This window comes from Macaca thibetana, chromosome 18 (genome assembly GCF_024542745.1).
Source record: "Macaca thibetana thibetana isolate TM-01 chromosome 18, ASM2454274v1, whole genome shotgun sequence".
NCBI classification, from domain to species: Eukaryota; Metazoa; Chordata; class Mammalia; order Primates; family Cercopithecidae; genus Macaca; species Macaca thibetana.
In genome coordinates, this window is record NC_065595.1 from 69,098,999 (window position 1) to 69,122,191 (window position 23,193).

At 43.3% G+C, this 23,193-nt stretch overlaps 2 protein-coding genes and 1 pseudogene across 2 annotated transcripts in view; 2 read left to right on the plus strand and 1 right to left on the minus strand.

Annotated features, from left to right (window-relative positions):
* Positions 1-438: 438 nt before the first annotated feature.
* Positions 439-7,873, minus strand: LOC126941105 (phosphatidylinositol N-acetylglucosaminyltransferase subunit P-like; annotated as a pseudogene).
* Positions 7,874-9,706: 1,833 nt separating this feature from the next.
* TXNDC2 (thioredoxin domain containing 2) lies at positions 9,707-11,671 on the plus strand. The gene is made up of 2 exons (XM_050767387.1): positions 9,707-10,171; positions 10,463-11,671. Exons 1-2 carry the CDS (start codon positions 10,063-10,065, stop codon positions 11,653-11,655), a joined length of 1,302 nt encoding a protein of 433 aa, XP_050623344.1. The 5' UTR covers positions 9,707-10,062; the 3' UTR covers positions 11,656-11,671.
* A 7,550-nt stretch (positions 11,672-19,221) lies between these two features.
* The window catches only part of APCDD1 (APC down-regulated 1), a 579,685-nt gene continuing 575,713 nt past the window's right edge, over positions 19,222-23,193 (plus strand). The window contains exon 1 of the mRNA XM_050767381.1: positions 19,222-19,225. The gene's annotated coding sequence lies outside the window, so the exon portion shown is untranslated. The remainder of the gene's footprint in view (positions 19,226-23,193) is intronic.

A 23,193-nucleotide genomic window follows, 5' to 3' on the forward strand; every position in this document is an offset into this window, starting at 1 on the left:
ATCATTTCTGTGGATACTTCTCCCTCAAAGAAGTAGAGCATAATCTCCACCCTTGGGCATGGGCTCTGCAGGGTGACTTACTTCCAAAGGGTACATACAGTAAGGAAAGGGTAAAATTATTCACAGTAAAATCATTCACTGTAGAGAAACCTGACAAACACCACCTCAGCCAAGTGGTCAAGGTCAACATCATCATTGATAAGTCATGTTGATAGTATCAACCCTTGATATGTTTAATTTATGATGAAGTTGATGAAAATGACGCTTTACCTCTGTGGTCTTCCTTCTGAAAACACGTAACCCTGGTCTAACCATGAGAAATGCACCTGACAAACCCCAATTGAGGGACATTTTTCAATATATCTGACCAGAACTTCTCAAAACTGTCAAGATGATCAAGAAAGGAAAGTCTGAGAAGCTGTCACAGCTCAGAGAAGCCTAAGGAAACATGACAATGAAGTATAACTTGGTATTCTGGATGGGGTCCTGGAACAAAGGAAAAAAAGGATGTTAGGGAAAAACTAATGGAATCCAAATAAAGTATGGGTTTTAGTTAATAATAATATGTCAATGTTGGTTCCTTAGTTGTGACAAACATACCAAAGTAATGTAAGATGTTAACAATGGAGAAAATTGGATGTGGGGTGTATGGGAACTCTGTACTATCCTTGAAACTTTTCTATGAACATGCGTATTCTAAAATTAAAAGTTTATGGCAAAAACGCATTATTATGCCCAAAGAGCTGCTTCTCTCTGGAGTAAAGATTGGAAGGAATGTCAGAGGTGAGGGACAGCCCGCTGTGTGCCCCAGTTAGTACCGTAACTAGGAGAGCGTGGGATTAACACTGCCCCCAGAGAGTTAAAGAAACAATGACTAACAGAAATTCTCGGGCTTACAGGATATTAGATAAGAAAAGAAACAAAGTTTAAACTGAAACTATGCCCCAAAGAGTAAGAAACCAATGACTAACAGAAATTCTTGAGTTTGCAGGATGGCAGATAAAAGAAACCATTTGTTGAAATGCTGAAACTCCCTCAGCTTGTGAGATTTCAAAACTGGCTGAAATCGGTTGGAACCAAAATGGCCAACTGGAATTTGCACAGAACAAGCTTGCTGATGTCACAGCCCATGTTTCCACCGTGTGTTTCATACTAACTCCCCCTGAAATTTATACATGCAACTCATGAGGTGGGCATTATCAATAGGTAACTGTGCATGTCCGAGGAGTTTCCAGACCTCCCCTTTCCTTCCACCAATTATCCACTAATCCTGGAATCCACCCCCTAATCCTTTTCTAATAAGATTACTGCCTTGAAACCAGCACAGGGAGACAAATTCGAGCTGGACTCGTCTCTTTGCTGGTTGACCTGCAATAAAAAGCTTTGCTTTTTCATAGTATTGCCTTCTAGCTCATCAGACACTACCCTTTTTCACTTGTTAATAGGGTTAAGATTCTTTTACCTCCAAATCTTAATTTGAAGATATGATTTCCTCTTTTCTTACAAAATTCCACAAAATGCACCCATTTTGCATCTTACTGTGTTGATTAGTGGTGATCTATATTAAATTTCCCCCTCCCCATTGCCTATCCATTAGGCTAAATAACCAAGAGTCTGAATCTTTATAGGGAGAATATTTTTATTATTCCATAGTAAATTGGTGGGCACTGGGGTATATATAGTATTTAAAAAAAAAAAGCCCATAATATATACATATGCTCTCTTTAACTCTCTGAGATGGTTGAATTTTTAATAAGTTAGCAAAAGGAGTGAATTGTAGACTAACTTCACTTTAAACTATTCCTCATATTAGAATTCTCATTGAATTAAATCCTCGAAAGTTTTAGCACTATTATTTTTATTGCTGTTACTATTACTACTGGTTTGGGGCTGTAGAGGAGGCAGTCTCAGAATCAAAGTTTCAGAAGTTTATATATAAATATATCACCAGGAGAAATCAGAAAATCAGAAAAGAGAAAATTGATAAGATTTGACTACATAAAAATGGAAATGCATTGTTCCCAAAATATCATCAACAAAATTAAAAGGAAAACTGAGAAAAAACTATGACAATGACTGGTAAAAGGAAATTATATATAATTATATATGTTAAGAAAATTAATATATATGGATATGCCTTCCTTTCAAGAAATATTAAGCAAAGGCCATGACATAGCAATTTGTAAAGAAAGAAAAGGAAATTGATGATAAATATTTTTTAAATTTCAATAAAGAAATGCAAATTGGTACTAATACTAATGTTCAATCAAGAAATGCAAATTGTTAATAATGACAACTTTTTTGTCCATCAATTGCACTTTTATACTTTGCTGATAGAACAGCTTTTCGTAAGAACATTTTGGCAATATCTATTAAAAGTCTCTGGAATGTCTGCCAATTGATCTAGGGATTCCATTTTTATAATTTTTCTACGAAGAAAATTAGTATGTGGAAAGACTTCTTCATAAATATGTTTATTACTACATTGTTTATAATAGTAAAAAATCAAAACCAATCTTTACCCATCAACAGAAAATTATGTAAATAAACTACAATTCATCCATTCAAAAGAACACTAATCAGCCATTAAAAATGGTTATATAGGTCAGGGGTTGGCAAACTATAGCCTATTGGCCAGCTGCCCTTTTTTGTAAATAAAGTTTTATTGGGACACAGCCATGCCCATCCATTTATGTACTGTGTATGGCTTCTATATTTGCTGCTAGTTTGCTATGGCTGCTGTAACAAACCACCACAAACGGGGTTGCTTCAACAACAGAAATGGATTGTCTCACAGTTCTGGAGGCTAGAAATCCAGTCGAGGTGTTCTGAGAGCTGTGAGGGAAGGACCTGTTCCAGGCCTCTCTCCTTGGCTTGTAGATGGCCGTCTTCTCCCCATGCCTCTTCACATTGTCTTCTCACTGAGCATGTCTGCGTCCACATTTCCCCCTCTTTATAAGAATATCAGTCATATTGGATGAGGGGCCCCACTCTACTCTTGTATAACTTCATCTTAAGTAGTTATATCTGCAATCACCCTATTTCAAAAAAAAAAAGTCACATTCTGAGGTACTGGGGATTAAGACTCTAGCATATGAATTTTGGGGGGACACAATGAACCCATAATAGCTACTTTCATGTGACTGTTTCATGTGTTCATTCTCAACAGCAGAGTTGAGTGGTTCTGATAGAAGTGAGGTCTGTGAAGTCTGAAATAGTTATCAGCCCCTTACGGAAAAAAGTTGGTGACCCTTGCTGTAAGTGAGCATGTTTTGACATGAAAAATGTTTTGTTATAAAGAACATTTATTTATTTACTTATTTACAGACAGGATCTTGCTATGCTGCCCAGACTGGACTCCAATTCCTGGGCTCGAGCAATCCTCCCGTCTCAGCCTCCTGCATAGCTGAGACTTACAGGCATGTGCTACCCTGCTGGGCCAAAAACATTTATTTTTATGATAATATAATATTTTACTTATTCTGTTCATTATTAACTAATATTTGAGAACATTTACAATATTAATGAGACTTAATCTAGGAGAAGTTCAAATTAATTTTTGTTTCTTTGAGATAGAGTCTCACTCTGTCGCCTAGGCTGGTGTGATCTCGGCTTCAGGTGCACTTCCCGGGTTCAGGTGATTCTCCTGCCTCAGCCTCCCAAGTAGCTGGGACTACAGGCACATGCCACCACACCTGACTAATTTTTGTATTTTTAGTAGAGACGGGGTTTCACCATGTTGGCCAGGCTGGTCTTGAACTCCTGACCTCAAATGATCCACCCACCTCGGCCTCCCAAAGGGCTGGGATTACAGGTGTGAACCACCACGCCTGGCCTAAATTTATTTTTCTTTACGTCTCGATACCATCTAAATAAGACAGAGAGTCTTATTTAGAGATAGACCAAAATAATTAGGGTCAAACTTATGATTTCAAAAACATAAATAAGTGGTTGGTGTTAGTGTGTCTACATATAATTCAGTTTTTGCTGTAAGGTTCTTTGGAGGCCAGATGCGGTGGTTCACGCTTGTAGTCCCCACACTTTGGGAGGCCAAGGAGGGTGGATCACCTGAGGTCAGAGTTTGAGACCAGCCTGGCCAACATGGTGGAACCCCGTCTCTACTAAAAATAAAAAAATTAACAGGGTGTGGTGGCAGGTGCCTGTAATCCCAGCTACTCAGGAGGCTGAGGCAGGAGATTCACTTGAACCCAGGAGGCGGAGGTTGCAGTGAGCCGAGATCGTACCCCTGTACTCCAGCTGGGTGATACAGTGATACAGTGAGACTCTGTCTCAAAAAAAAAAAAAAAAAAAAAAAAAAAAAAGAGTTATTTGGCTGCAAGAAAGAACATTTGGTTTACTTGTTTACTTTGATGATAAGAATATCTCTTAATGCTGGGATGGCCTCTTCCTGGCATTTCTTCCGTTGTAGATTTTTTAGTGCGGTAATCAGTGATTGCATGAATGGAGTTGAGTGGGGAAGGACTCATCACGTTAATTCCAAACACGAGTGCCTGGCCAATGACTAAAATAAGTAATAACGAGGGAGACACATAACACAACTGCCCAATGTTTTTGACACCAATAGGTTAAGCCTAAAGAGTTTTGCCAAAATTCAGGAATAAAATCTCGTAATAAAATAAGCACTGAGTTCTCTGCACAAGCATAGACCAAGAGACTCAAGGTTCAAGGGAGGAAAAATTGAGGAAAGGCCCAACGCCCTGAGGTGCCCTCCCCATTCCCTGCCCTATCTGCGTACAGGCGCCCAGTGACCTTCACTGGAGGAAACATGGAAATATATTCTTAAGTGAAAACGATTACAAAATAGTATCTTTTTTGGAAAATTATCTCATCTGAAAATATCAGCCAAGTGCAGTGGCTCACACATGTAATCTAAGCACTCTGGGAGGCCAAGGCAGGAGGACTGCTTGAACCCAGAGTTTGAGACCAGCCTGGGGAACATAGTGAGACCCTGTATCTATAAAATTTTTTTAAAACAACAACAACAACAACAACAAAACAGGTTGGGTGCTGTGGCTCACGCCTGCAATCCCAGCACTTTGGGAAGCTGAGGCTGTCAGATCTCTTGAGGTCAGGAGTTCGAGACCAGCCTGGTCAGCATGGTGAAACCCCATCTCTACTAAAAATACAAAAGTTAGCCTGGAATGGTGGCACGTGCCTGTAATCCCAGCTATTTGGGAGGCAGAGGTGAGAGAATCGCTTGAACCCAGGAGGCGGAGGTTGCAATTGTGCCATTGCTCTCCAGTCCGGAGTGACAGAGGGAGACTCCGTCTCAAAACAAACAAACAAAAAACAATTAGCTGGACATGGTGGTCCTCGCCTATAGTCCCAGGCACTTGGGAGGCTGAGGCAGGAAGATTGCTGGAGCCCAGGCGTTTGAGGCTGCAGTGACTAATGATGGCACCACTGCACTCCAGCCTGGGTGACACAGTGAGACCCTAACTCTTAAAAAAAAAAAAAAGAGAAAATATCTACATGTGAATAGACAAAAGACCAAGAATGTACATCATACTATTATAGCAATGATTCCTGAGGTTTGAAGCACTATGAGTAATTTTTATTCTCTTGTTACTTACTTGTTTTCTAATTTTTATATTATGAACACATATTATTTTTGTAATTATAAACCAAAAATGTATGCCAGCAAAAGATATAACAAATTCATACATAGGCCGGGCACAGTGGCTCGGGCCTGTAATCCCAGCACTTTGGGAGGCTGAGGTGGGCAGATCACCTGAAGTCTGGAGTTCAAGACCAACCTGGCCAATGCGGTGAAACCCCGTCTCTACTGAAAATACAAAAATTGGCCTGGTGTGGTGGTGGGCGCCTGTTATCCTGGCTACTGGGGAGGTTGAGGCAGGAGAATCACTTGAACCCAGGAGGCGGAGGTTGCAGTGAGCCAAGATTGCACTGTTGCACTCCAGCCTGGGCGACACGAGCAAAACTCCATCTCAAAAAAAAAAAAGAAAAAAATTGTGCACAATATTGTCCCTATAAGGGTGTGGTAGAAATGGTTTTACATGCAGTGTTTATTCCAACTTCCTTCTGATATGCCTCCCTGCGCTGCAGAGGCTGGGAACAAAGAGTCATGTTTCCTTGACTCCCTTGCAGCTCAGTCACTGGGTATGAATTAGCGTCTACCAGGAGATGAACCTTCTTGAGAAGGAGGCCACAGTATCAGCTCTGCCTCTGTCTGAGCAGGGGCTCAGTGAGGGTTGGAACAGATCACCAGAACTCATCTCCAGCTCTGAGCTCAGAGGGAGTCCGGGCTGGAGCATACTCACCCCTGGATGGTGACTGTAGCAGAAGGTTATTAAAGCCAACAGTTTGCGTGGCGGCCTTCTAATTCCCTATCTTCCTGATATCCTGGAGGTTGTAGTGATCCTAGCAAGCCTGTTCTGTATCATGGCTCAGTGTTCTGGGAAACATTCCGGGATACCTAGCCTAAACAGGCAGCTTTGCCAGCAGTTTTATAATTGCCCAAATCATCCCAGGCCCAAAATAGCTGGTTGTTTCTGTTTCCTGAGACACAACCTGACTGACATAAGGGCTCATGAGCTATTTGGGGGTGAGCTTGTGCTGAAAGAAAACATACATTTTTATGACAAGTCAGACGGAAGCATTAATATTTCAAGTTGCTTGGAATCCATCTGAATTGCAGAAGGAAGAGTAAAAATATCAGGAACAAGTGCCAAACCTAAAACACACGAAGATCTCCAAGTATAAATGTAACAGGATCATGGATTTCCTCTCTTTTACTAAGACATGCAGGTACAGTATCACTTCTACATTTCTCTAGAATGGCTCGTTCTTCCCATGAGCCTTATCTCAGTGGGTTTTGGAGTGAGATGGTGAGGAGCAGGGAAACCAAATTAAGTTTGCCTGTTTGCGGAATCTCGGCTCAGAGAACCCTGCTCCACGGTGTAGCGGTGGAGTCTTTCAGAGTTCTCGGGTTCTCCACGCTGTCTGGATGCCCAGGGCTGTGTGGATAAATGTAGTACCAGGTGCTCTCGTCCTGTACTGGTTTCCCATGTGAATTGGCTGGTCTGGCCTGGTCCCCAGCCTGAGATCTCTTGAAGGACTCACTGGTTCCATTTAGGAAAGGGGCATCGTGATGTTACCCATGGCTGGAGACTGTGATTCCAGTCCTTGCCTCTGGTCACAGATCCTCCTCCTCTGTGGCTTCTTCCCCTAGGCCTCCTTCACCAGTCTCAGAGCACTCCCAGGGGCACTCTGGGGTGTACATGGTTACTGGATCCTTAACCTCCTCCCTGCAGGCTGTGGAGCCTGCCCCAGGTCCACACATCCATTCCCACCCTCTGCTAGTGGTCATGCTGCATGAGGACAGTGCTGTGTTGGATGTGGAATCCACGTGTGCTCGTCCTGGCCTTTCAGGTGGAGCAGGAGGCCGATGCCCCTCTGCTTTCAACTGCAACTCTTTTTTAATCTTTTTATTTATTTTTTTTTTTTGAGACAGTCTTGCTCTGTCACTCAGGCTGGAGTGCAGTGGCACCATCTCGGCTCACTGCACCCTCTGCCTCCCAGGTTCAAGCAATTCTCCTGCCTCAGCCTCCTGAGTAGCTGGGATTACAGACACGCGTCACCATGTCCAGCTAACTTTTGTATTTTTAGTACAGACGGGGTTCCACCATGTTGTCCGGGCTGGTCTTGAACTCCTGACCTCAGGTGATCCGCCCGCCTCGGCCTCCCAAAATGCTGAGATGACAGACATGAGCCACCGCGCCCAGCCGCACATCTGACCAGCTTCTGTGCCGGCAATCAACCTGGAGAAAGGAGGTGGAACACAGGCATCTGTCCCCTTTGCCTCCGCATCTACTGGGATGGCAGGGGTCATGTTTTCACTCTGCCTCTCAGTGATGGAGTTCCTCTTTGTCCTCATCCACTCCCTTCCAAACAGCAGGGACCCTGTACAAGATAGGGTCCAAGGAAATAAATTAACTTACCAATGAGCAAGGGCCAAAGAGGCTGCCCACTTTGTGCTAATAAAATCTGTTCATGATGATTTCTGCAAATGATGCACACCCTCCCTGCCTCGCCTCCTTTCTCCTAACACTTACTAGGAAAGAAGACACTGAGCAGATAAGTGGCTGACGTTTATTTTCATACTCTGCTTTAAAATAGGGCACCATGAAAAGAGACCCGTCAGCTGTGGAAGCCATTGGCATTGGAGAGGGAAGACAACCTCCTGTCCTTTAAAACATCACATAAGAAAGGCCCGAAGTCTCCCGGTGAGAGAGGGGAGAGCTTTCCTTGGCAGTGTCTGAGGAAACAGAGTGGAAGCATGAGCTCTTCCTGGAATGGGATTCATGTCATCAAGAACTATGGATCTGCGGGGCCAGGCATGGTGGCTCACGCCTGTAATCCCAGCCATTTGGGAGGCTGAGGCAGGTGGATCATTTGAAGTCAGGAGTTAGACACCAGCCTTGCCAACATGGTGAAACCCTGTCTAGACTAAAAAAATACAAAAATTAGCCTGGTGTGGTGGTTGCATGCCTGTAATCCCAGCTATTCGAGAGGGTGAGGCAAGAGAATTGCATGAACCCGGGAGGCGGAGGTTGCAGTGAGTCGAGGTTGTGCCACTGCAGTCCAATCTGGGTGACAGGGCAAGACTGTCTCAAAGAAAAAAAAAAAAAAGCAACTATGGATTTGCTAAGGCCAATAGTCTCTCTATCCCTTAGTAAAACGTGTTTTGGTATAAAAATCCAGATAATTGAACCATTGCCATTAGATGTTTTGAGGTTTCTATTGACAATGTGGAGGTCTTATCATTTAGATTTCAACCCTTTTATTTTTAGTTTTTAGATACGGGGCCTTGTTCTGTTGCCCAGGCTGGAGTACAATGTAGTGATCACGGCTCACTGCAACCTTGAACTCAGTGGCTCAAGCGAGCCTCCCACCTCAGCTTCCTGAGTAGCTGGGACAGGAGTACGCCACCATGCCTGGCTAGGTTTTGTATTTTTTGTAGAGATGGGGTCTTGCTATGTTGCCCAGGCTGATCTCGAACTCCTGGGCTCAAGAAATGCTCCCATGGTGGCCTCTCAAAGTACTGAGATTACAGGTGTGAGCCACCACACCTGACCACTTTCGACACTTATATTGTTGGGGTGAAACTGAAACATATGAGGATTTGTTCAAAGTATATGTAGAGAAGGCAAAATTCCACACTGATTCTTCCTGCCTTGGACTAGATGTGTTGTGCAGAGTGAGGGTAGAAAATGAGCCAGTCGTCCTGAACTCATAAATAAGTCTCCCTGGGGCACAGGTATTTGGCTTCCCATTCCACAGGATGGGGTAGATGTGGCTTATGGAACCAAGATTATTCACAAAGAGGTTGTTCTCCTGCATGTAAAGGCTGGAAGAGCCGTGTACTTGGATGTGTCTGCACGGGAGGGGGCACAGGCTAGGCTGGTGGGCCTGGGAGGTGGTGGAGGTGGGGAAAGAGGCCGTCTGGCAGGTGCTGAACATTTGACATCGTGGGACACTTTGCAGAGGAAGCTAACATGGTTTCGAGGAGACACTTAGGAGCTGGTCACAACGGGTGAGTCATAAAGAGAAAGCTGGAGCTGGGGGATGCTGGAGGGAGATGAAAGGAAGGCTGATTCACAGAACCCAGGCTGGACAGCACTCATTTTCAGAACCCAGGCTGGACGGGACTTGTGGCGAGCAGTCCAGCACAGCCTCACAGTGCGGAGCGTGAGCTGTGGAACCTGCCCTTACCCTAGCTTTGCAACCTTAAGTGAGCCTCATAGCTTCTCATGTGTAAACTGCTCATCATAATGGTTCTGACCTCAGTGGTTTGTTATGTTATAGGAAATGATGACAGTGAATGCATAGTCCCAGCCTCAGCACAGGGCAGCCACCTTGAAGCTCTCAAATATCACTGTTGTGAATACAGAGAAGGAAAACCAACTGTAACGTGCTACCCAAATATAAGTTTTACTCATATTTTGATGTTAGGATGGATAGCTTGCAAAAAGTTGGAGGGTACGGCCTTTATTATGAGGCATCTATGAAGGATCAGGAATGGATGTAGACAAGGAACTAGTAATGGAAAGTGTTAAAGCTGGAGCCCCTGGAAAACCAGAAATGAGGCTGGGCTCTCAGGAAGAAACAAATGAAGGTGATGCTAATGGTAAGTAGGGGAGCAAAGAGGGTTGCCGTAAAGACCTATGCAGTTAGGGAGTGGGCAGCGTGTTGAACCAGGAAGGGGAAAGTTGCGGTTTAAGAACATGCATACAGAAGATACGTGTAACTACACCCTGTTTGTCCTTCTGTTGAATGAGTTATTCAGATCAGTACACCATTCATCAGACTTCATTCGTGGTCTCTAAGAGTGACATCAGTCTTCCTTGGAATATGATGAGAATTTATTTGGTTCTTCTTTTGCTTTTCTATTTGATTTATTTTATGTTATTTGGTACAGAAAGTTCATTACAAGTCCTGTCCAGCAATGTGCCTCTCCTGGCCCTAGAGTTCTTGGACACAGTCCAGGCCAAAGAGAAGGCCTTTCTCCCCATGGTCAGCCACACGTTCCACATGCCCACAGAAGAGTCTGGTGCTCCACAGGAGGGTGATGACCTACCGAAGTCCTCAGCAAACACCAGCCATCCCAAGCAGGGTGACATCCCCAAGTCCCCAGAAGAAACCATCCAGCCCACGGAGGGTGACATCTGCAAGTCCCTAGAAGAAACCAACCAATCCAAGAAGGACGACCTCCCCAAGTCCTCAGAAGAAGTCATCAAACCCAAAGAGGGTGACATCCCCAAGTCCTCAGCAAAACCTATCCAGTCCAAGCTGGGCAATATTCCCAAGTCCTCAATGAAGCCCATCCAGTCCAAGGAGGATGACAGCCCCAAGTCCCCAGAAGAAGCCATCCAGCCCAAGGAGGGTGACATCCCCAACTCCCTAGAAGAAGCCATCCAGCCGAAGGAGGGTGACATCCCCAAGTCCCCAGAAGAAGCCATCCCACCCAAGGCGGGTGACATCCTCAAGTCCCCAGAAGAAGCCATCCAGCCCAAGGAGGATGACAGCCCCAAGTCCCCAGAAGAAAGCATCCAGCCCAAGGAGGGTGACATCCCCAAGTCCCCAGAAGAAGCCATCCCACCCAAGGAGGATGACATCCTCAAATCCCCAGAAGAAGCCGTCCAGCCCAAGGAGGGTGACATCCCCAAGTCCCCAGAAGAAGCCATCCAGCCGAAGGAGGATGACAGCACCAAGTCCGTAGAAGAAACCATCCCACCCAAGGAGGGTGACATCCTAAAGCCTGAAGAAGAAACAACGGAGTTCCTGGAGGGGGACAAGGTGAAAGTGATCCTGAGCAAGGAGGACTTTGAGGCATCACTGAAGGAGGCTGGGGAGAGGCTGGTGGCTGTGGACTTCTCGGCCACGTGGTGTGGGCCCTGCAGGACCATCAAACCGTTCTTCCACGCCCTGTCTATGAAGCATGAGGACGTGGTGTTCCTGGAGGTGGACGCTGATGACTGTGAGGAGGTGGTGAGAGACTGCGCCATCATGTGTGTCCCAACCTTTCAGTTTTATAAAAAAGAAGAAAAGGTGGATGAGTTTTGCGGCGCCCTTAAGGAAAAACTTGAAACAGTCATTGCAGAATTAAAGTAAACATGTATTCTGAAAACACTGCAGACAGTCAGATGTTTATAGCTTTTGAGTTATCTTTTATTATTTACACAAAGCAATCGGGTATAACAAAAGTGTATGTCCAAATGGCACTGCTTGTACATGATAATATTAACTCTACCCTTTTCAAAATACAGTCCAAGCATTAAAGTACATTGTGATTGTGTTTCTGTTGGTGGGAGAGTGTAAAATTAGAAATTCCTTTGGTGAAGATTGCTAAGTCCCACGGTCTCCTATTTTTCAATCTTGATATGTATTTATTTTTCACTTGCCTTTGAAAATTCCACGCATTTAGTGTTTGTAGCAAGACTGAAAATTTAGATAATTTTTCTATAGAGGCAGATGACTGCAAGATGAATGGAAACTTCTTTTCTCATGCTCACGTATCTTTGGGGATTCTGATAAGATACATTTGGAAACAAGGAATTTGAAAGATTCACATCTTAGTTAACCTCCTTCTTCTGCCGGGAGTGCTATGGAGGCCTTGGGAAATCCAGTGGGTTTTCCAAGACCTGATTTGTTGGTGACAGAAGTGAGATCAAGGCCACTTCCAGATTTCAAGTCCAGGGCTCTACCTACTATAATCTACGCTCACAAAATCGAAGACAAGAGCTTGGAACTTCAGGTTTCTTGGAGGTTGAAGTCCTCTGGATCTTTGCTGCCATTATGACATCAGTGCCCTGATGGCAGAGTTCCTGGTTTGTCTCCGTGGTAACTGGGTTCCTAATACCTAGAATTTCCTCTGACTTTTTTACTTAAATTTTTCTTATTTTCACTATTGAATAAACCAGCCTTTAACATGACTGTACCAGCTTAGACATATAGGCCTAGACTTTAATGAATTAACCTAATCACAGTGCTACCAGAGTCTTGTTTGGGCAACTCAGTAAGCCCCAGATGTCTGTGAGCCCAAAGGCCCAGGTGTGAACCATAGATGGAGGCTTAGTCCAGAGTGGGTTTTTAAAAATGAATAAAACCAGCTTCATTAGGTATAATTGTTATACAAAGAACTGCACATATTTAATGGAGGGAGTTGGATGAGTTTGGATGTGTTGCATATGCCCTTGATTACCATCTCCACTATCAAAGTAATTAACACCCTCACTACCTCCAGAAGTTTCCTTGTGTCGCTGTGCTTTATTGTTATTACTATCATGGAAAAAGCACTTAACAGATGTACTCTCCTAACACATTTTTAAGTGTCCAGCACTGTAGCGTTAACTACATGATGCCGCACAGCAGATCCATGGAACTCACTCATCGCTATGGCTGAAATTTAACACCCATCGAACAACTAACTCCCCGTTGCCCCTCCCGCACCCTCTGGCAGTCACCATTCTACTTTTTGCGGGTACAGAGTGTTTTTAAAAATTGGAATTCCTTGCCAACATTTCAAACATCAGGATTAAAAAAAAAAAATCTAGACGTCTAGCTTTTCTTGAAAAACTGTAAGATCTGACAATCCAGGCTTGCCTTACCTCAAGAAAACCAGTCTAACCTTGGGGTCTGAGTGGCAGCTGCCTCCATCCGATAGGGCGCACTCTCTCCAGGCTTCTGGTGCAGAACCTGGCTGGGTTCTTCACTGAGCCAGCTGAATTGCAATCCCTATTGTAAGCTCAAGACTGGGACTGGGCGCGGTGGCTCACGCCTGAAATCCCTGCACCTTGGAAGGCCGAGGCCGGTGGATCACCTGAGGTCAGGAGTTCAAGACTAGCCTGGCCAACATGGTGAAACCCCGTCTCTACTAAAAATACAAACATTAGCTGGGTGTGGTGGTGGGTGCCTGTAATCCCAGCTACTCAGGAGGCTGAGGCAGGAGAATCACTTGAACCCAGGAAGTGGAGCTTGCAGTGAGCTGATATCATACCCCTGCACTCCAGCCTGGGTGATAGAGCCAGACTGGCTCAAAAAAAAAAAAAAAAAAAGAAAAGACCGAGAATGCCCCATCTCTTCCCATCCGCACCTATCCCGACTCTCCTTAGTGGTACCTCAGTTACAGGCTTCATTTGCACCCTTAACAATGGCCTAACAACTGCAAACGAAATGAAATATCCTATAAGCTTGACCTTTTTTCCAAAAAAGATTTGGAATTGCCTACAGAAGGATTGATGATAAAGCTAACAAACCAGAAAGAGGAATCAGAGCCGTGAAGGGAGTAACGTGTCAACTCTGTGGGCTCACATCTTGGCTCTGACACAGCAGCAAATTTTGCTCTGAACTCTTGGCAAGTGGGAGAGAAAAGAGAAATTCAATAATACCCAGATGTCATCACCCAAAATAAGCAGGCTTAGGAATTCGCAGAACAGTCAAAGCTTTTCCTTAACTAAATTCCTGAATGACATTTCTCATCTGCGACCCTAAGTTTGAGACACTGAATGATGGATGAAGTTCTTGACAAGATTTTTTTATAATAAATTCAGAACAGTTTTTCATGTGGATGTTCTTGGTAAGAATCTTAGTGAAAGCGGAAGCCATGATGGTCAAGTGCTTTTCGACGAGAGGATTCCGGATTCGAGGTGTACTGCATTCTCATAGAAATGGGCTTTTAGTGACAGTGCATAGATCTACCTGTTATTTCCCTCTGATAGAGAGACATTCTTCTGACTTTTTCAATCAAATTTGTTCTTATTTTCCAAATGAACAAGGTTAGCTTCAACATGACTCTACCAACCTAGACATATAGGCCTAGACTTTAACCAATTAACCCAACCATTGTGCTACCAGAGTCCTGTTTGGATAACTTAGGGAGCCTCCCAACACTTTTAAATTAAATTAAATTAAATTTTGAGACATTTTCTCACTCTGTTGCCCAGGCTGGAGTACAGTGGCATGATCATAGTTCACTATGGTCTTAGGCTCAAGTGATCCTCCTGCCTCAGCCTCCCGAGTAGCTGAGACTACAGATAAAGCCACCACGCTTGGTTAATTTAAAAATATATGTATTTTTATAGAGATGGCGTCTTGCCATGTTGCCCAGGCTGGTCTCAGACTCCTAATCTCAAGAGATCCTCCCACCCAGACCTCCCAAAGTGCTGAGATTAAAGGCATGAGCCCCCCACAACACTTTAGAGTGTGCAGTTCTAAGGACCAGGGACCCTGAAATCTAACACTAGTGACTTATACTAACTGCTTTTTCTGGTACCATAATATTAAAGACATTTCTGTCAAAGGTCCCTTTTTATATTTAGGTTACTAAGTGATGTCATTGACAATGACCTCAAAATATCCTTAAAAATTATGGTGATAGTAGATTCTTAAGATGATTTAATAGAATTCTTAATGTAAGTCAAAGGAGGAGGCAAAGCACAGTTCTCTGAAGGCATTCTGTAGGGCCAAGAAAAAGCAACGCAAGTGTGTGGCTCTCTGATGATCTAGTTTGATCCAGAGATAAAATCTAGACTAGCAGATAATGAATTTATGTCCCTCAAATTACACATTGTGAGAACCACTTATCTCACAATGTGTACATCACAATGTGACTCACACCTGTAATCCCAGCACTTTGGGAAGCCAAGGTGGGTGGATCACCTGAGGTCAGGAGTTTGAGACCAGCCTGGCCAACATGGTGAAACCCCATCTCTACTAAAAATACAAAAAAATTAGCTGAGCGTGGTGACAGACGCCTGTAATCCCAGCCACTCAGGAGGCTAAGGCAGGAGAATCTCTTGAACCCAGAAGGCGGAGGTTGCAGTGAGCCAAGATCAAGCCACTGCACTCCAGCCTAGGCAACGAGAGCAAAACTCCATCTCAAAATAATAATAATAATAATCAACCAAGCAATTGTTTTCATCTCTAATATTTAACATGAAGGACAAATAAGAAGCAGTTCTAATGAGAAGATCCCAGATAATCATATGAGCTGTGAACAATGATAATCTAACCAGAGCCTTAAGAATCAATGGAAAATCTATTAGAATTAACAAGAAAACTCAACAAAGTGTCAGTAATTGGAGTAATATCTAAAAATCAACAGCTTCCGTGTGATTCTGTGGCAAATAATTGGGAATCTGTGAAAAAAAAAGTCTTACAATAGCGACAAAATAAAATGTCTAGCAATAGTCCTAATGAGCAGTAAGGATGATTAAGAGTAAATTAAAACATTTTTAGATGTATACAAGTAGGTTTGAATAGAGTGAAACGGTCCATTTTTCTCATTGGAGAAAAGACTGAAAGATGTTGATGCTTTCCACTTAATTAGTAGTCAATGTAATTCCAACCAATATCTCAATGGGATATTTGATAGAACTTGACAAGATATGTAAAACTTCACTGAGAATAATAGACAAGAATAGGTAGGAAAAGTCTCAAATGAGAAGTAATGAAGAGATATGTGCCCTATCAGAGAGTTACATGTGTAGTTGGTACATTAATTATAAAACAATGATATGAATGAAGGAAAAAGAGAGCAATGAAACATAATAGTAAGCAAGAACCACACACTGGCATGTAAGTAGTAATATATGACAAAGGAAACATTTCAATTTGATGCAGAGTGAGTGGATTTTTTTTCACAAAATTATATGGGGAAATTTTAATATTTGAGGGGAAAAATCAATTTATATCCCAATCCCACACCAGCCACTGAAATAAATATAAGTTGAATTAAAGGATAAAAAACAAAATATGGAGTGATTAAAAAACAGAAGAAAATTTAGTTGAAATTTTAAAAAATGTTTTCCAGACAGGGTCTCGCTTTGTTACCCAGGCTGGAGTGCAGAAGTGTGATCACAGCTCACAGCTTGAGTTCCTGGGCTCAGGTGATCCTCCCAACTCAGCCTCCCAGGTAGCTGGCACTACAGGCATGCACCACCATGCCTAGCTAATTTTTAATTTGAAAAATGTTTTGTAGAGACGGGGTCTCACTATTGCCCAGGTTGGTCTTGAACTTCTGGCCTCATGCAATTCTCCCACCATGGCCTCTCAAAGCACTGGGATTACAGGCATGAACTACCGCACCTGGCCAAACATGTATTTGATTCATGGATGGAGAAAGGATTTTCTAGACACAATTGCAATGAAAGAAGTAGATTTGAACATATAAAACAATTCAACTTTTTTTTTTTTTTTTTTTTTTTTTTGAGATAGAGTCTTGCTCTGTTGCTCAAGCTGGAGTCCAATGGCACGATCTTGGCTCTCTGCAACCTCTGCCTCCTGGTTCAAGTGATTCTTTTGCCTCAGCCTCCCAAGTAGCTGGGATTACAGGCACCCACCATCATGCCCGGCTAATTTTTGTATTTTTTAGTAGAGATGGGGTTTCACCACGTCGGTCAGGCAGGTCTCGAACTCCTGACCTCAGGTGATCCATCCGCCTTGGCCTCCCAAAGAGCTGGGATTATAGGCGTGAGCCACCACGCCTGACCCCAATAACTCAATTTTTTAAATAACAAAATATAAACAATTAACAGGAAACAGAAAAAGGAAACAACATTTGCCAAATGTACAACATTGGATTTGATATATGTGCTATAAAAGTACTCTTACAAATCAGTAAGAAAAATAGAATATTCTCATAAAAATAGGCAAAAAACATAGTTCACATTAGAATAAAAACAAGTTTTAATAAAAATAAAAATAAAACTGGGCACAGCAGCAGCTTAGGCCTGTAATCCCAGCACTCTGGGAGGCCGAGGCAGGCGGATCACTTGAAGTCAGGAGTTTGAGGCCAATATGGCGAAACCCCTTCTCTACTAAAAATACAAAACTTAGTTGGGCGTGGTGGAGCATGGCTATAATCCCAGCTACTCCAGAGGCTGAGGCATGAGAATCACTTGAACCCAGGAGGTGGAGGTTTCAGTGAGCCGAGATCATGCCACTGCACTCCACCCTGGGTGACAGAGTGAGCTCCTGTCTCAAATATAAAAATAAAAATAAAAAATGTTCACTAACAGGGAATAAATAGGAAAATATAAACAAAAATCAATGAGATTTTGACAGTAGGGATGTAGGGAAACCGTCAGTCACATACTGCCAATGAGAGTTAAGACTGCTACAAGCCCTTCTGGAACACAGCGGTATGTTATGTTCTTACAGGGCAGAAAGGTGCAGAACTTTGCAAACTAGCTTGTGTATTTGTCTGCTCAGGCTGCCATAGCCAAATACCACACAAAGGATGGCTTAAACACCAGACATTTACTTCTCACAGTTCCAGGGCCTAGAAGTCTGAGATCAAGGTGTTGGCCGTTTTCACTTCTTGTGAGGTGTTATCAGCAGCACAAGATCAGACACAGCCAGGTCTACACAGGCTTGTGTCTTTCCACAAGGTCATTTGATTGATGCTTACTCAATTAGAAAAGCCATGAGCCAGGCATAATGCTGAGATGCCTGTAATCTCAGGAACTCGGGAGGCAGAGGTGGAGGATCACTTGAGGCCTGGACAACACAGTGAGATCCTGGTCTCTAAAAGAAAATAAAACAGCCAGGCACGGTGGTTCATGCCTGTAATCCCAGCTACTTGGGACGCTGAAGTAGTAAGACCACTTGAGCCCAAGAGTTGGAGGTTGTGGTGAGCCACGGTCTTGCCACTGCCCTCCAGCCTGGGTGACAGCACAAGACTCTGCCTCTAATAATAATAATAATAATAAGAAGAAGAAGAAGAAGAAGAAGAAGAAGAAGAAGAAGAAGAAGAAAAAGAAGAAGAAGAAGAAGAAGAAGAAGAAGAATGGTTTCCCATGTGCTGCACCCTGAGAGGAGTCCTCAGTCCAGCCTGTGAGCCCCATCTTAATCACTTATGGGTTGAAATGTGTCCCCCTGAAATTCATATATTGAAGCCTCAACCCCAAGAGGCGGAGCCACACAGTCTGTGCAGTCCAAGTTCCATCCAAGTCCAAGTTCCAAGCTAGGCTTGGGTGGGTCCATCTCCGTTGAGATCTCTGCACCAGTATGAATTATGGCCATGCCTTCGTATTTTTTTTGTATATTTATTTTTTATTTGTATTTTTTATTATACTTTAAGTTCTAGGGTATATGTGCACAACGTGCAGGTTTGTTACATATGTATACATGTGCCATGTTGGTGTGCTGCACCCATTAACTCGTCATTTACGTTAGATATATCTCCTAATGCTATCCCTCCCCTCTCTGCTCTCCCCACTATAGGCCCCGATGTGTGATGTTCCCCTTCCTGTGTCCAAGTGATCTCATTGTTCAATTCCCACCTATGAGTGAGAACATGCGGTGTTTGGTTTTCTGTTCTTGCGATAGTTTGCTGAGAGCCTTTGTATTTTTCTGGTGATCCAGAACATAACTATCAGAAGAAATACACACATGTCCACGACAGAATCATTTCTCAGTGACTGAGTTGCCAAGCCCCATAAGGTGCTTCCTCCTGCACGCTCACCTTCGCAGCTGCCCCCTCGTCTGCAGGCTGCTGCTTTTACCCCACTAGGACTGCTTCATATTGCGGTGTGCAGCGTCCTCACTTCATTCGTCTTCTCTCAACGTGTCCCAGCAGGCCTACCAGGGATAAGAAAATGGACTCATTGCTGAGTCATTTCCAGGCCTCCAGCCCGCTGAATTCTAGTGAGTGGTGCCTCCCAAATGGGAGATGTGGGGGTTACCTGTTACCCTCCTCTCGACGGGCTGGCCAGAGTTCTGAATTTCATTTGCTGTACAGAGCGCCCTCCTCCTTCCTGTCAGGGGCTAGCTCCTCCAAAATCATTGTGAAAAGGCCGGATGCAGTGGCTCACACCTGGCACTTTGGGAGGCCAAGACGGGTGAATCACCCGAGGTCAGGAGTTCCAGACCAGCGTGGCCAACATGGTGAAACCGTGTCTCTACTAAAATTACAAAAATTAGCTGGGCGTGGTGGCACATGCCTGCAATCCCAGCTACTCGGGAGGCTAAGACAGGAGAATCACTTGAACCTGGGAGGCAGAGGTTGCAGTGAGCTGAGATAGCGTCACTGCACTCTAGCCTGGGCAGCAGAGAGAGACTCTGTGTTTAAAAAAAAAAAAAAAAAAAAAAAAAAAAAAAAAAAAAAAAATTTCCACTGAGAAATGAAAACAAGAAAATAAAAAACAGGTCAAAATACTAAAAAGAGAATTATCTCTATTTTATTTCAATTGTACAAAAGACACAGTGTGTTGTCATTGTCTATCTCTGTGTGAGGATTTTTTTTACCTTCATTCTCATTTTGTTTTTTCCTGATTATATAACAAAAAGAAAAAACAATCAATTGAATACTTTGAAGACTCCAACTGTTTAGATACTGCCAGGGAACACAAACAACTACTAGAAAATACAAAATCTGGGAAGCCTGAGCAATGGGGAATAGGTGAATGGCCCAAGCTCAAGGGTGTTCTGGCAAAGCCTCCGGATGCTGGCCTTATCCAGATGTTCTGTGTTCTAGTTGTGCATTTTGGGCCTTCCAGGCTTCAGATTACAAATGGCCTAAGAACAGACCAAATCGGAAGTTCTTCTGTTTGGAGATGAACTACCTAAGTGATCATGGGTGTTATGGGATAGATGCAACTGACAAAAGGCTGACTCAAACCTGCTCCAGCAAAAATGGAGAGGGTATTGGATCTTGAAAATGGAAATTCTAAGGAGATCAACTACTTTAGGTAGATAGATTCAGGGATTCAAACAGCATCGGAACACAGCTTTCTACCTCTTAGCTCTGCTGTTTGTCTTGATTTTATCATCAGTTGCTTCCGTAGCTCATACTCACAGATAAAAAGGTGAGGCTGTTTCCTAATAATCGCAACAAAAGTCCCAGGAAAGATTCTGATTGGCTGTGTCATGTGCCAATCCCTGAACCACTCTGTGTAGTTGGAAGAGTTGAAGGACTCTGATTGGTCAGGCTTGGTCACTTGTGCACACTCGAAGCAGGGTCAGCCCCATCAAGCCTTAGGAGCTGAGTGGATTACCATGGAAAGTGGGAGGAAGGAAGAGCCGCCTGCAGTCAGGCATATAGATTGCAAGGGATGGCATTTGACCACTCAGCATTAGACCAAGAGACCACATTAAGAATATGGAGAATATGGTCAGAATCACCCTTATCCCACTTATAAATCCCCATGAAATACCAAACCCAGTAAGAAGAGGTTGTACTTCTATCAAATTCCTTTTAAACCCACCTTCTCATTTCACTTTCATCCTGATTTCACATTCAATCTGATTTCCTTGAATCTGTAACTGTTCAACCTTAAAACTAAATAGTTATCTGTGCTTTATTCAAATGACAAATTATCTTATAATAGTAACTTTTGCTAACGCTGGCATATGGGATATAAATCAAAAGAGAATCTGAAACCTGGTGAGTGAATGCTTAGAAAGATCCAAAGGATGGCTGGGCACGGTGGCTCACTCCTGTAATCCCAGCATTGTGGGAGGCTGAGGCGGGCAGATCACGACGTCAGGAGTTTGAGACTAGCTTGGCCAAGAGACTAGCCTGACCAACATGGTGAAACTCTGTCTCTACTAAAAATACAAAAATTAACCGAGCGTGGTGGCAGGCACCTATAATTCCAGCTACTCGGGGGGTGGAGGCACGGGAATTGCTTGAACCTGGGAGGCCGAGGCTGCAGTGAGCCGAGATCGTGTCATTGCACTCCAGCCTGGGTGACAGAACAAGACTTGGTCTCAAAAAAAGAAGGAAAGAAAAAAGAAAAAAAGAAAGAAAGATGCAAAGGATGTAAACAGGGTGAGTCCGTTCTGGGGTCTGTTCTTCTAAGTGATGCTTTTGAAACATGTTTTTCTCTAAATATGAACAATCTGGTTCTTCATAGACTATGACTTCAGTGTTCAACACTTGTGTCTTTTTGAGACTCAAATGGTATTTCAAATAAATTATATTCAGCAAATACTAGAAAGTTATGGTATGTTGTTACTTAGAATTCTATCATGATTTTTGGCAGATTTTTAAGTTTCCCAGAACTTGTAAGGGAACTGTGAAATGCTACACTCTATGGAGATAAAAGTTAACTAAAAAACAAAGCGAACCAAGAGATAAAAGGAAAAGTTAGGCTGCAAGTTTTGAAATAATAATGGCACTTGAACCATGAGATCCTTTAATAACCACAATGAAAACACATACCCAGCGCAACAATGACAAACACTTGGATGGAGATAGCACGCAGTCAGATAAAACCCAAGGCTGTAGCTTAAAGATTTAAGGAAATAAAAAATTTCAAATTCCAGGATGGAAAAAAGGTAATTTATATGAAAATGAAGAAGTTGATGATAGAAAATGGTACATAGGAAGAAGTTAGGGCCAGTAAGACAGGCAGTACTTGAAAAGAAGAAATGTGGACTGTGAAAACGAAAAGAAAATGTGGTCATTCTACTACATATTGATTTGAAGTGTATATTACTTTTACACACACAAGTTGAGGGCCATCTTTGTTTAGGTCAAGATGGTAGTTTCAAGTAAGAGGGAGATATGGCATGGGAAGGACAGCGAAGAGTAAGGTTGTCCTTGTACATTACGTTTCTGCGGACCTTAATGCTATTTTCATGAATTCCTGGTTTAGAAAACTGAAAGTTCTCTGACCTCTGGAGAGGCAACTTTCTGGTAGGTCTTGAGAAAAGGTGGAAAAAAAAAAATGCTGCTTCTCTCTCCCTACCCTATGAAAGCCACAAAACGTTGGTGTTTAAAAGACAAAGCTAAATGCAACTCTAATGACTCATAGATCAATAACTTTCACTGACCTTAGGAAGATACACGAGGAAGTCACCAGTTAGCTAATGATTCTCAGTTTAGAAAGGGCAGAGGAGGCTAGCTGCCTCCCAGAGAAGGCTTTAAGGAAGACTTCCTTTCAGTCATACCAGCTAACATGGCGAGACTGTAATATATTGTCGTGCTATCAGAAGCAGCTACATAACTTGAATTTGAGAGCATTCAACCTTAATGGATTTTTTTTTTTTTTTTTTTTTTTGCGACAGGGTCTTGCTCTATTACCCAGGCTGGAGTGCAGTGGCATGATCATAGCTCACTGGAGCCTCAATCACCTGGGATCCAGTGAACCTCCCTCCTTGGCCTCTCGAGTAGCTGGGACTATAGGTGCCCACCACCACATATGGCTAATTTTTAAAAAGTTTTAGTGGAGATGAGGTCTCACTATGTTGCTCAGGCTGGTCTCAAACCCTTGAGATAAAGTGATCCTCCTGCCTTGGCCTCCCAAAATGCTGGGAATATAAACATCAGCCACCAAACCAGGCTGAATTTTTGTTTGAGACAGCGTCTCACTCTGTTGCCCAGGCTGAAGTGCAGTGGCATGGTCATGGCTCATTGCAGCCTCAACCTCCCAGACTCAAGTGATCCTCCTGCCTCAGCCTCTCAAGTAGCTGCGACTACAGGTGCATGCCACTATGCCTGGCTATTTTTTTTTTTTTTAGAACATGAGGTCTCACTATGTTGCCCAGGCTAGTCTCGAACTCCTGGGCTCAAGTGATCCTCCACCTTGGTCTCCCAAAGTGCTGGGATTACAGGTGTGAGCCACTTCACCCAGCCCAGTAATGGAGTCTGATGATTCCCACCCTATGTTCATTCCCCTAATTACTTTGATTTCTTACTGTGAG